The sequence below is a fragment of the Dasypus novemcinctus genome, chromosome 5 (genome assembly GCF_030445035.2).
Source record: "Dasypus novemcinctus isolate mDasNov1 chromosome 5, mDasNov1.1.hap2, whole genome shotgun sequence".
NCBI classification, from domain to species: Eukaryota; Metazoa; Chordata; class Mammalia; order Cingulata; family Dasypodidae; genus Dasypus; species Dasypus novemcinctus.
The window spans coordinates 55,916,082-55,931,132 of record NC_080677.1 but is presented as its reverse complement, the minus strand read 5'-3'; the positions used below and the strand labels follow the sequence as shown (position 1 = coordinate 55,931,132).

Genomic DNA, 15,051 nt, shown 5'->3' with positions numbered 1-15,051 from the left:
ACACTGCTCCTATTCCTTGCATAAAATAGTTGCTTTTTCTTTTTTAGGAAAATGAAGGGAAAAAATATTGTCCTTGGGTGATTTTATTTAGATCTATACAAAGCAAAATATTCTACTACACTATGATATGATAGACTACCATGCATATTGGGTAGACTCCAACATATGTTGGAATTTATGATCACATTTCTTTTAGCTGACCAGCACTAACATCCATATCATTCAATGAAGAACATGGTTCAGAATGGAATTTTACTCAAAATGGCCTTCAATATTCCCCTAGACTCTTCCTGCAGCACTTAGAACTTCCAACTCTATATAAATGCCCTTTAATTTGAACATTCTAATGTCTCATGATTAGAGATATGGTGTTGCCCTGGGGGACAAAAGGACAGAGAAGAATCCCTGAGGTGTTATAAATTATTATGTCATCCTGAAGGAATTTTTATTCACATATTTTTTGTCTTTTGGTTTGTTTATTTCTTTGTCCTTCTTTTAAATACTAGCTGATGTTGAACACTGGAGTATTTGATTCCCATTTGTCCGTTGGGCTTCCAAATATTCATAAATGTTGTGTTTAATAGGAGTTTTGCCTCAGCTTGGAAATGAACCACCAGAATGAATTTCTATCCCTATCCACACTCTACTCATTCTGTCTTTGGGTCTCATGTTAAACATCAAAAGAATCTTCAGTGGAAAATCTTGCATTATTTGGGGAACCATAGCATGGAAACTGGGTGGCAGGGCTGTATGAGACTTGGGATTGGATGGCAATCGCAAAAGTCATTTTACACTTGACTCTTGCATCAATCTTGGAGCAAGCACTTAAAACCCGGTTTTTGCTCATCCTTTTTTTTTTTTTAAGATTTATTTTTATTTATTTCTCTCCCCCTCCTTCAGCACCCCCCCCATTGTCTGCTCTCTGTGTCCATTCACTGTGTGTTCTTCTGTGCCCTCTTGCACCCTCGTTGGCACCGGGAAAATGCATCTCTTTTTTGTTGCATTATCTTGCTGCATCAGCTCTTCGTGTGTGCGGAACCGTTCCTAGGTGGGCTGTGTTTTTTTCACGTGGGGCAGCTCTCCTTGCAGGGCACTCCTTGTGTGTGGGGCAAACCCATGCAGGGGCACTGCTGCATGGCACAGCACTCCTTGCACGCGACAGCTCTGTGCATGGGCCAGCTCACCACACGGGTCAGGAGGCCCTGGGGATTGAACCCTGGACCCTCCCATATGGTAGGTGGATGCTCTATCAGCTGAGCCACATCCACTTCCCATTGTTCATCCTTTTCAGTACTTCAGAATAGAAGTTCATCAATAGAACCACCAAGACAGACACAGTCCTCAGAGGTCATCTGGTTCATCTCTGTGCCTTGGGCATTAGTATATCCAAGTAATTCTAGACAGATGAAAAGAGACAAATCTTCACAAAGATTGCACCTGCCTTGGTACCCCATTGCTTTGTCAGGTGTAGGCCTTCCATTTACTTCCTACTTGTTTCCCCAAGGCCTGTATTCCCCATGGAGTTTTCATGTGAGGAAGGACCAGTTCTGACAGAATTCTTTTATTCTCTTGCTGTGTCTAGAAAGATTCAACTGATTCCATGTGCCATCACAGCTGGCAGAAACACCACAGTAACTTGCAACCTGTGTGTGGTGGAACACACAAGTTTTTATACTTTTTTTCCTTTTCTTTTAAGGGCCCTCATGTAATCTCTGACCTAAGTGACTTGTTAATGCTCTCCATGACTCCCTGGTAGAACCTCAAATTGTAGATTTATCAGCAGAGTTGTTCAGTGACATAGGGCGACTGCATTTTCTTCATCCTGTTTTGAACTCCTCAAGCATAAAGCCTAAATCCTCCAAATTCAGAAAGAAATTGCCCATGAAGCAGGACACAAATCTATTGCACATTTGTTTTTTGATGTTCTTGCCAGTGTAAAAATTCTCAGTCTGATTAGCCTATTTATTATTGTGCTTGTAAAAAAGAATCTGATGACTGAATTTTTCTATTGGATTCTGTGGCTGAAGGCCATTGTTGTCTTCTTATAGAGAGCCAATGGATCATAAACTAAGAAGCTGGCTCTCTTTTTTCTATATGGCTTACCCTATCGAGAGAGTAAAGAAAAGAACCATATTTGTAAATGTTTTATTTGCCTTTTTTGTAAGGACTTAGTAGTTCTTCAATAAAAATACATTTAATTTGTGGCTACACTTCAAGTAAGATGGTTTGACAGTGAAAATGGAGCAGTCCTAGCCATAGATTTAGAGAACGTGTGGCTGAATTCCTTAGCATCACTTTCATGTGGTTGGGTGAGCCATCCTCAGAAACCCCAAGCATTTCTGAAGATACTAAACTAGAGACATTGCCCTTAGTCCTTCATGTTTAAACAAGCCCTGAAGTTAATGCTGCCTACACTCTTTCCAGTCAAATTGTATCTCTTCTCTCTGGAATAAAGTAATCTGTTTTCTCAGGTCCATACTCACATAAATCAAAGAGGTGAATGTCAGCACATGCCATATCCAATCACCAACTTCCTTTTCTGCTGTCTCCAAGTTTCAACTTCCTTTTTTTTCCTTAATTAAGCAGGATTTCAATATTTGATTTGAAGAAAGGTCATGCTTTTTAACATATAAAAGCAATTCATATATTCTTCTCTTCCTGTTATTTTTCATCCTGATAAAACAAAGGTTCACTGTCAGCTTGTACCACAACCCAATTCCAGCCTAGACATAACAACCTGAGTTTAGTATTTCCATAAAAATAGAGACAATATACTTTAGTAACTGGTTGGAAGACTGTACCAAAAAGTCCTTTCAATGAGCATTATTTTTGGATATGATGGCACATTTCTACCTTGCTTTATCCATGGTAACATTTTGGAATAAATGAATGTCCAGAAATTAAATGTGCGTCTTCGTGTGTGTGTGTGTAATATAACACCACTGTGCTATAATCCCTTTCACCAACTGAGCTCAAAACCTCAAACTCTTGGATCTAATTTTTTGTCAAGAATGTTTTATAAGACCCCCAAAAAAATCAGTTGTCCCGCCTAATCATGAAGAAAAAAATTAATGGATATGTTATGGAACACCTGAGCAGTACTCCTTAAAATTATCAAGGTCATCAAAAACAAGGGAAATCAAAAACTTTCACAGCCTAGAAGAACCTTAGGAGACATGACAAGTGAATGTGGTATTCTAGATTGGATCCTGGAACAGGAAAAAACATTACATAAAATCTGAGGGGGAAGCGGCTGTGGCTCAATCAGTTGGACTCCTGTCTACCATATGGGAGGCCCTGGGTTCGTGTCTTGGGGCCTCCTCATGAAAGCAGGCTCGCCTGCACACTGCGGAGAGCCACCGGCCTACAAGCACTGCAGAGAGCCGACTCAGCAAGGTGATGCAATAAAAAGGGAAACATATAAAAACACAGAAGAGCACACAGCAAATGGACACAGAGAGCAGAGAACAAGCAAGCCTCAAGGGAGGGGGAGAATAAATTAAAAAAAAAATACAGACACAGAGAGGAATGCACTGCAAATGGACACAGAGAGCAGACAGCAAGCAAGCCATGGGGGGGGGGCATTAAAAAAATCTAAGGACATCTGAAGAAAGTATCAACTTTAGTTAATAATAATGTATCAATATTAGTTCATCAGTTGTGATAAATGTACTCTACTAATGTAAGACATTAACAGTGAGGTAAATGGTAATGCTCTGTACTATCACCACTATTTTTCTGTAAATCTATAACTTATAGAAAGTTTATTTTTAAAAAACTAAAAAAAAATTGGGGGGCTGGTTTCTCTATGGGACTCTGTGACTGGCTGTGAGGGAAGAAAGAGGAATGAGGACTACTTTTCCTTTCACAAGTTTTGTAAAGGAAATAAATTTTCCTATCACTGACAAGGAAATGGAAATTTCCCAGCTGCTCTGTAATGTAGCACATGGTGGGACATACCTAGTATGGCACCTGGCAAAAGGTAACATTTTCATTGCACTGTCTGGTTGATGGCCTGAAGCAGTTACTTCCTAAGAATGACTTTGCATTTTGAAGAACTTGTTACCAAGATTCTCCACCTAGCTGTTGGGTAGCTTTTAGTTGTAATGTTCAAAAAATATTTCTTTGAAGGAGAAATGAGTTTATATGGCTATGAGTTTCTAAAAAAGAGTCTGGAGGCTGGCAGAAGGATTGCCCTCATGCACAACTGAGCAGAGTCAGAGAGACAGATAAAGCAGATACAACCCCCAGATATTGGTTCCTTTGAGGGCTAAAGAGACCCATGGGAGTTATGGTCATGGCCGATGGGGTTAACTACCAGGTCAGATGGCCCCTCTTTGGAAATGGTGTTTATGTGTGATGAATCTGGACTCAGATGGGATCTTCCTTCATAAGACTTTCATGCTAATGTGCTGGAGGTGCAGTTAATGTTGGGGTTTAAGATATATTTAGGGGATTTGAATCTCTGGACTGACAATGTGATAGCCAGGTCCTGAGCCTCAACAGACTCCAGCACCTACAATCTGATTTATTGGACTTACCACACTCAGCTAAGATGGAGTTGAAGAAGGACAACCACCACACCATGGAGCCTAGAGTGATTACAACTGAAAGTGGGAGGATTGCATCCAGCATCCATGTGGAATCTGAGCCTCCTCTTGACATAGAGGTGCAATGGACACAACCAATTCAATGTCCACATAGAAGAGGTGGCATTGGATGGGGAAAAGTGGACATGGTGGCTGATGGGTATGGGGAAAGGCAGGAAGAGATGAGAGGTGGAGGCGTCTTTGGGACATGGAGCTGCCCTGGATGGTGCTTCAGAGGCAATCACCGGACATTGTAAATCCTCACAGGGCCCACTGGATGGAATGGAGGAGAGTATGGGCCATGATGTGGACCATTGACTATGAGGTGCAGAGGTGCCCAAAGATGTACTTACCAGATCCAATGGATGTGTCATGATGATGGGAATGAGTGTTGCTGGGGGGGGGGAGAGGTGGGTTGGGGGGGTGGGGTTGAATGGGACCTCACATATATATTTTTAATGTAATATTATTACAAAGTCAATATAATAAATAAATAAATTTTAAAAAATATATATTTCTTTGTATAAAGGACCCATGTTCACCTTGAATCTTGGTTTAAGGCTCTACAGAGACTTTCCATTTGTGGTGAGGATGGAGTGCACCTCAAAATTTTCACTGGTATTTGTTTTTTTAACTTTTTCCTAAGACAGACTATCTTTTCTTTTGATTTCTAAAATGTGACCATTGTGCCCAAGATAATTCTGTCTCCCAATGAATCTCTTATAAAAAATGTATCCATATCCTAGCATATTTCTTGAGTTCAGGAGAACATTCCTCCAACAACACAGTCCTGCATCTGTCTCTAAGTAGGAAGTCTCTCTTGTATGTTAAATCACATAGAGCCACTATTCCCCTTTCACAGTAATTATTTTGTGAAAATTCATTTGAGAAGAACTTGTTGGACAGAAATAGCATTTTTGGTTGGGCTACATAGTGACAAAAAGGAAGCAAAGCATTTTCTCCCAAAGCAGTGAGAATAAATGCAGCGCTAGTCAGGAGTGATCCAAATCATTTCCCAGCTGCTAGCTGTTCAGCAGGTTCCCATGAAATGACTAATTGGTCTCAATCAGTTCTCAGCAGGAAGTACCCACCTCATGGTAAGTATCACCACAATTGGTACTTATTAGCTCCATTGTCACCTGCCATAGCTGGTAGGCTAAGAACTGAGTGATATGAATGATCTCTATACCAGCAGCAAAAAGCCAACTGGAAAGGGGCTGGAGATTCACTGTCATAACCACTATAGCAGTTCCATGGGGAAGGCAGGAGGTTCAGTCTGTGACTACCAGTCCCACAGCCTACCATGAACAAGTAGAAGTGTGGTGCTGAGGAGGGGGGTATTATGTATCTCAAAGAAAAAAAAAAAAAACGCATCTGCATTCAATTGATGCAAGGTTTCATGGCATAATGGCTCCGAAGTCAGTCAGGCCCTAGTTCAAATCTGAACTTTTTTACTTACTATTCATTTGATCTTAAGCCAGTGGCTTTACTTCTCTGAGCATGAGGTTTCCTAATCTGAAAAAAGTGGAGGCAAAATTACCCATTTAATAAGTCCGATATAGCATTTAATAAGTCTGACATGACTAGGTGCTTGAACATTTTAGAATGCACTGAATAACCAAATAACTTGGTGCGATAGTCACAGTGATAATGTTTGTTAGCCCTCCTAATAGTAAACAAGAAAACTTCCAGTGTTCCATGTCCTCATGGAAAGAGACATGGAAAAGCTTCTCAATCATTTTCATTTATCATTTTCTAAGAGTGTAATCATTTGAGAGGCAGGAGGGGATGGGGAACAAGGAGAATTTTTAAATCTAGCCAATAAAATTGAAGAAAATTAAGCAATGGTATTCTAGCAGAATAGCATTTATTGTATCATGTTTCTCAGATGGACACATTGTGAAAATGGGCCCTGACTCCATATGAGAAAAATTCCAGAATGGGCTACAATAATACAAAAGACAGAAACTCATCCCACAGTGAAGGTGGGCCATCATCTACTGATTAACTCTTTTCAAAATGGGTTTTCCCAATTTCCTACTGATGTGAAATGCCTGGGTACTTGTTAAATACAGAGATCACCAGGCCTCATCCCTGGAAATTCTGACTCAGTAGGTCCAGACTGGGACCCAGAAATCTGTGTTTTTAACAAGCTCTCCAAGTGCTTCCTATGTTCGTGTAGGTTTAAGAACCCTTGATTTAAAACAGTATTTTTCACACTTGACTGCACATAGGAATTTCCTGGGAATTTTTAAAAAATACTCTTGCTTGGGTACCATTCCCAGAGATTCTGATTTAATTGGTATGGAATATGGCCTGAGCATCAGGGAATTTTTTAAAACTCCCCAGGTGATCCTAAGGTTCAGGCATATTTGGAGAAACTGAGTTACAAAATAGCCTGAAGTATCCAAGCAGTATAAATGGTGAATAGGTAATAATCAGATTGAAAATCACTTCACAGATGAATAGCTTTGATTCAAAGAAATCAGATTTCAGAATGGTAAAATTCCTGATAGGGTCCAAATCACTCTGTTGCCCTAGAATTTTGTCATATTCTAAACTACTTGCAATGAAGGACAACCAGCTAATTTAGAGGTATGCAAATGTGCAGCCTAAATCACTCTAAATTGGTAATGGTTACATTAAATGCATATATGTAGAATAATAATGTGCCATGAATCTAATTTAGGTTCTCTCTGCAGTCATTCTCTGGTACTAATGTTAAACTATTTCTTCTTTCTCCTCTTGTGCAAAGTCAGTAAATGTCAGAGTTTGGAATAGCCATCAACAACAGGAGCTAAAACATGGGGTGAGGATCTGTGAAAAAAGAGAGAGAATCAAGGTCCCAAACAGGAGGGGAGGGTTGTCAAGAATAAGGCACTCAAAGAGTTAAAAACCACACAACAAATTCTGTAGTAACCTTTGTAGGAGACAGACTTTCCCAGCCAAGATCGTCAGGGTGGGAAAGATTTCTTGAGCAAAACGAGGAGTCCCTTGGACCTTTGTTGCTTCTGGAAATGTTTCTTCAACGCAGGAAGTTGTCATTCCTAATTCTGTTTGGGGCATATTGTTTAGCATAGTCTTTCAACTATATTAACTAATTCAGATCTTCCTGTAGCCCAAGGTCAAGAGGCAAAAACGTGCCCTGTTCTGTAGATATCATGCTCAGAGAATTCATTCACATAGCTTCTAGGTATCAGAGCAGAGGGTCAGCTCTTGGTCTCCGATTGTTGATCCTCCTCAGTGCCTCTCCCAGAGTAGAAACTGAAGATGATGCTTAGGGTGAGGAAAGAGGAACTGATAGTTGTTTGAAGAATGAATGATTAAAAAAAAACAAAAACAGTCCAGACAGTTGTCTTGAAGATAAGAAATAAGATTGGTAAATTCCATGATGTCAGGACTGTGTTTGCACACTAATTTTTTTAATTGAAATTTTCATATCCCATTAAAATCTACCTTTTTAAAGTATACAATTTGATGGTTTTTAGTATATTCACAAAGTTGTGCATCCATCACCACTGTCTATTTCCAGAACATTTTTATCACCCAAAAAATGAAAACCCATGCCATTAGCAGCTATGCTCCATACTTGCCTCCCCCCATCCCCTGGAAACCACTACTCCTCTTTCAGTCTCTATTTGTCTCTACTCTGGATACCTCATATAAATGGAATTATGCAATATGTGTCTAGCTTCTTTCACTTATAAAATGTTTTCAGAGTTCATCCATTTGACCATATATCAGTATTCCACACAATTTAATAGCTGAAAAATATTCCATTGCATGGATATGCTACATTTTGTTTATTCATCAGCTGATGGATGTTTGGGTTGTTTCCACATTTTGGCTATATGAATAATGCTGCTGTGGACATTTGTGTACAAGATTCTGTGTGGACATATGCTTTCAACCACTTGGGTATATATCTAGGAGTGGAATTGCTGCGTCATGTGGTATCTCTGTTTAACTTTTTGAAAAACTACCGGACTGTTTTCCAGAGTAGTTGCATCATTTTACATTCCTACCAGCAATGTGTGAGGTTTCCACTTTCTCCACATCCTTGCCAATATGTGTTATTCTCTGTTTCTGTTTGTTTGTTGCTTTGTTTGTTTTTAGAGCCATCCTAGGGGTGAGATGTAGTATCACATTGCCGTTTGCACACTAACTTTTGTAGTCTTGGAATACAGCGCAAGACTGCGGTCATAATGGGTCTCAATTATAATCTTTTGAAAATCAAATTTTACAGTCAACTGCCTTAAAAACAAATACAAACCAAGTCAAAAAGTAGCAAATAAGCTAACTCAAGCTCTGCTCCTCCAGCACCTCCACTCTAAGGGGCTGATAACTTTTGCTAGATAGCCGTTCCTCCTGGAGCTTAGGAGAATAGCATGTGCACCCTGGGATAGAGACTTAGACAAAGGGCAGAGGGTTTTGGAGGCAAAAGACACCTTTCCCTTCATCTCAAAGTTAAGTGCTCAACTCCTGGCTCGTGTTTTGGCTTTACCACCTTCACACCTTCCTCATTGTCAGATGCCTGGTGCTACATGACTGCTTGTAAGAGGAATTTTTGACAGAAGTGTTCTCCGATTACATGTGATTCCATTAACAAAAGAAATATCTTTGTGGGTTCCTTCGGCACTTGCAGATATATATACTAGCTCACTAGCAGCCAGAAGCATCTGATCTGTCTGCCTCATAGTCCTCCAGCAGTTAGGCATTTGCTTTTAGACAAATAAAATGTCAAACACGGTTAAACAGCATATGGCAACAATATGACCATTCCCTCTCTGGGGACCGACTTCTTCCCCAAAGAAGTAGTACTTGAAATAGAGGATGCTTTTGAATGCAGGACCCCGATTCCTCCCACCCAGGCATGATGGCTGGGGAGTAGGCGGGGTGCGAAATGCAAGAGGACATGGCAATCATAGCAAATGCGAGCACGGGGGGCCAGCGTCGCAGCCAGCAATGACCAAAGGCTGTCTGCCCTGGGTGTGTGGGTCTGTGGTTAGAGGCAAGTACCATCCCTAAACTGGCCTGGATTAACTACGAAATAGAAAACAGCCCCCACGGCCACTTAAAGAGGGCTTTTGGCCGACTCAAATTGAATGCAGCGGTGTGCAGTGAGTGAGGGGAGACTTTGGCAGTGGAGCCTCCACCCCTCTCTTTCTGTGGAATTCCCTCAATGAATGTGGTAAAATAAATTGAATTCTCTTGAAATCGATGATGAGGGTGTGGAACTGTGTTTGGCAGGTCAGCTCATGTGCAAGTGGACAAACGTGTGACAATATGGGTAAAGTGAAGGGCTGCCTTTGCAGGCACAGCCAATAACCAGGCAGTCTACTCACTGTTAAAAAACACACCATTTCCTCAAAAGCCTCTGTGCTAATGGTGGCAAGTGAGAACACCTGGAATTGTCAATAGCCTGGTCCTCAAAATGTAGTCTCAAAACCTTGCTTGTTCTGATTTGGGAGTACTATATTATACAAATAATCAAAAGATGATGTTTGCCCTGTTGGAATGAGTGGTCCCTCATGTAACAAGGTCTCTAGGTTACTTGTGTTAGAATATAGTCAGTCAGTCTCACCAGTTTTACATCAAGCTTTTAACATACAAGCTTATCATATTTCTATGTCCCTGATTTGACCTTGTACATGGTCACATCAATGAAATAACTAGGCTTGTAAAAACTGAGTTCAAAAACAGTGTCATTAAAGCATACATTGATTAGACTGTTAACATTATCCATAAATTCTCATCAACTTTACAATTATTTCTCCGCTCATGTAAACTACTTGATTTAGATTTTTAAAGGCCATGTATTAGTTTTAAAAATAATTCTGAGACTCTATATTTTAAAGACTAAAATATAGATTAAAAACTTTTAAAACTCCAAACAAAGTAGGGAACTCCTAAAAGGAGTAAATTTCTTGTGTCCAGTTGATTTTGTTTTTCTAAATTCTACTAGTCATGTATTTTAATAATGCTTTATTATAAGCCTGAAAATTGAATTAAAAATTTTTTTAAATGCCTAGGACAGTGGTAAAATTTTCAGAAAGAATGTGAATGCTAATAATAATGTTTTTTGAGAATTTGTCTTTAGAAAGTATCCTGTTAAAATTAAGGACAAGGGAAGCGGATGTGGCTCAGGTGATAGGGCCTCCACGTACCATATGAGAGGACTTAGGTTCGATCCCTGGGGTCTCCTGGTGAAAAACAAGAAGAGAAAGAATGCCCACGTGGTGAGCCAGTGCCCGCGCAAGTGGTAAGCAAGTGCCTGCATGGTGAGCCAGTGCCTGCATGGTGAGCCAGAACCCACGCAGCAAGCCAAGTGCCCACTCGATGAGCTAGTGCCCATGCAAGTGAGTCAGGCAACAAGATGATGACGCAACAAAAAGAGGGACAAAGGGGAGAGTCAAGCACAGCAGAGACCAGGAACTGAGGTGGCACAATTGACAGGGAGCCTTTCTCCCCATTAGAGGTCCCCAGGATTGAATCCTGGTGATCCGAGAGGAGAAAGATGAGAAGAGAAGACAAAAAGAGAAATAGATACAGAAGATCACACAATGAATGGACACAAACAGCAAGAATAGCAGGGTGGGAGGAGGGGAAAGGGGAAATAAATAAATCTTTTTATAAAAAATTAAGGACAACAAAAAAAATTTTAGTAGTGTTAACCAATTTTTCTGAAATGCTTTTTACTTTCTTCCAAATAGATATAACTGACAGGATAATATACCTTTTGCTCTTTTTACTGACAGTAAATTCCACCAGATCAGTGGCTGTATGAACATCAGATTTTGCAGGACTTTCCAGAGACCCTCCACTCCTGGGAGGGATGATACAGATTTTCCACATTGGAAGGAGCTTTCATTGTCGGCACTGTAGTTGGGGAACTTGTTGCCATGTGTCCACAGAAACCTAAATATTTGGATGAAAATTTTAAAATTCCATCAATGATCCAAATGTTTGCCACCATCATGTCAAACATCAGGATATTTAAAAACATCTTGAGAAATCAATGAATTCTAAACTTTACATCTAGATAATTGAGATCATACTGCCTTAGTGTTTCCATATGAGTCTGGCACACCATGGAGATTTATTGTGAACCTTAACATATTTATACATATATATGTGTATATGTATATAGGTGTATTTATATTATATCTTTATATATTATAGTTAATGTGTTGAACTTAAAAAAATAAGTGAAACTGATGAATCACTTAACTACTCCTCTGTTTCTAATCTTCCAAAAATAAAATGAGAATAAGAATGTCTACTTTTTTTTTTTTTCATGAAAATAATGTAAATACTAATTAGCAGCAAGTGGACTTTGGGATCAGAACTCTGGTGCTCCAAGGTTTGTTACATACTTTAGTATTAATTTCACTTTTAATCCAATTTAAGTAGAATTCTGAATTTGAGATGAGGGCCTTTAGTGACATTTGAATTTTTTGAAATGGTTAAGTTTGTACTTAGTTGGTGCTAAATGTTTGATAAATGAATGAATAAAGAGTGAACAAATGAACAGGTATTGGATAAAGTTCTCACTGTGTAGGGTTGGAGTCTAGTGGACTGCCAACTGGGTGCTTCAGTATGTAGAAATACCTCCCGCGTTTGTTTTTCTCTAGTCTCTCAACAAACTGCAAATTTTGGGGGATATTTGCTGGGATTTAACTGAAACACAGAAGGAATCAGGTGATTGAATTCTAGATTTTTCAAAATAAATGACATTCTTCTATCCATATTGATATATACTGTGGTAAATTTAATTGTTGATACCACCTGGTTAATTTTAAGTCTTTCTGAAGCTTTAAAAAATGTTTCCATCATAGCTTAAATAACATAAGAATTTCATCAATTGAAAACTAAGAATCATTTCTGTGGGATGTGTAAAACAAGAAGCTGACCAGCATGATTTTCTTTTTCTTTTTTTAAATCAGTATCATTATTCCGAGTTATTCTTGAATTTTATGAGAACCAGATTGGGGCATGAGGCATGTTCTCCATCGAATCATGATCAAGAAATTGGAACTGAAAATCATTCAAACTAGGAAAATATGACATTGACAAAAACAGTCTGCATTCTTTATTCTACCTCAGAATATCTGTGACTGTTTCTGACAAGGAAGCCTTAGACTAATAGTAGATCTGAATTTTTAGTAATGGGAGTTTAGCTTACCAGAAAGAGTCAGAAAGAGGCCACAATTTTTTTCAATCACTTCTTTATTTTGCTGATTTATCAGTTACAACCTTTAATTCTCCTGTTTTTTTCCCCCAGAAAGCTATGATTTCTCACCATTGCCCAGGAAAAAATATTCCAAACCCTTAGCAGTGCCATGCAAGGCCTTCTCCTGTCTGGTCAAAGCTCCATCTTCAGCTACATTCCCTACTGCTTCCCTCCCCCAAGCAGGCTCCTTTCCAGTAACCTGGACTCTGTGCTGTTCACCAGCTCTGCTTTGTTGCTTCCAGGCCTTTATTCCTACTATCTCAATTCTCAGGAATGCCTATGTCGTCTCCTCTCCAATTGCTCACTGTTCCACATACGCAAGATGTAAAATAATCTCCATGGTGGTCTTTCTAACCTTCCCACCCTTACCACCCTCCTCTCCACCCCCCCATCTAAAACCAATGCTACACATACACATGTGCACACACACGTGCACACATGTGCCTTTGATTAAACAAGGCATGTATCACATTCAGGGCTACCACTTACATGTGTAAGTTGTACCCTGCACAACGATGCCAAGCTCAAGGGACAATTGGGGACAAAAATCCAGCTTACTCTCCACTTGCCAAGGCCTGCTCACTTGACTTTATCTATGCAAAGGGGCATCTTTTTCTGTTTCACACAAAAGCACAGTATGGGCTGCCAGCAACTCTGTTCTTATTTATACATGTTTTTAATTCCCTTTATCAGGGGTACAAGTTTGTTGAGGGCAATGACTACCTTTGTATTCCCACCGTGCTTGGAACAGTGCCTTTTTTACATAGAGTAAGGATTCTATGATTGTTTGCTGAATTTCATCAAAGACATGAAATGCATTTATGAAAAACAATTACTTCAGCTTATAAATGTAAATATGGGAAGTACTGCCTGATTAAATATACTTCCTAGCAGATGTGGAGCAGCTGACTTGTCTGATTTTAAAAGCATCATGATTCTATCTCAGCTAAGTAATTTTCTATACAGTGTAGTACCCAGTAGTCTTTTCTGGAATTTCAGAAACCACTTCTGTGATGCTATGACAGACCATGGCAAAGTTGGACTGAAATCCATTTCTGGATGTTAAAATAGACAAAGAATAACAGTAAGAATTGTCTGAAGTGAGCAGGGTAAAGTTCAGGAAGAATGCCTGTGGGAGCACAGGAGGCGAGAGAATTTGGAAAGGAACTAGTTGGATCAGTCTGAAGGCAGTTAACTTCCTAGAAGTCCTCATTAGCTGTACATGCAAAAAAAAAAAAAAAAAAAAGGCACCCCATTTCCCCATTTCAAAGTCCTCAAAGCTTAGGTTACTATGCCTTTGCCAACACTATACAGTATAACTTGATGCAGCCATGCCCTCAAACTAAAGAATTGCTTTGTGAAGACTTCAATGGAGAATTAATATTAGTTTTGTTGTAATTTTACTGATGAATAGGAAATTCCAAGAAACCAAGCTCTGCAGACCACAATACAATGCTGTAACATAACATAGGTTTTACACCTATTTGATGACATGGCCTGGACTTCAAATTTCAACTTTCAAGGGGTAACCTTTGGCCAGCCTCTCAAGGGCAAGTCCTGTATCTATATTCAAAGTTCCCTACTCACTATGCACATAACAGTTCCAGCTTTTAGTTGATTCATGATGATCAGGCTGTGTTACATGGATGTGATCAACTATTTTCTCTTCAGGAAGAAACAAGCACTCTCCAGCTCTTTGGCAGTGCTCTGAAGTTTCTAACATCTCTCTCCTCTTTTCCCTTACAGTCCTCTGTGATGTCTGTCTGCTTTGCCCGTTTCCATCCCAACTTAGTAGTTGGTGGGACATACTCGGGCCAGATTGTCCTGTGGGATAATCGCAGTCACAGAAGGACACCTGTGCAGCGAACACCCTTGTCAGCTGCTGCACACACGGTAAGTGAAACTTTGTCACGTCCCTGCTAGCCGGTCAAGGCCTGAAAGAGGAAATAGCACAACTTAGAAAAATAAGGATGTTGCCAGTAACTCCAGGTTAGAAGCATCTAATTTATTGTGATAGTATCCTGACGAAAATAAAGGCAAGTGAAAAGTAGGTGAAGGAAGTCCTGGGCTTAGCAAAATCTTTAATTATCTCCAAGTTTCCAGTGCATAGAAAGGATCTTTTTTGGATGACTCAAAAATCACTAGTGGGGAAGGATTAAAACAGAAAGAAGATACAGAGAGAAACTTTGGAAAAGACATCTGTGGAATTTTTTTCCTAAAGAAACCTTT

General features: G+C 39.6%; 1 protein-coding gene across 4 annotated transcripts in view; it reads left to right on the top strand.

Moving 5' to 3' along the window:
- DYNC1I1 (dynein cytoplasmic 1 intermediate chain 1) overlaps positions 1 to 15,051 on the top strand; it is a 367,795-nt gene that overhangs the window by 277,022 nt on the left and 75,722 nt on the right. For all 4 annotated transcript variants that reach the window (XM_004470734.5, XM_004470736.5, XM_004470735.5 and 1 more), the window contains one exon: positions 14,569 to 14,715. In XM_004470734.5, the coding sequence (XP_004470791.1) occupies positions 14,569 to 14,715 (147 nt within the window). The remainder of the gene's footprint in view (positions 1 to 14,568; positions 14,716 to 15,051) is intronic.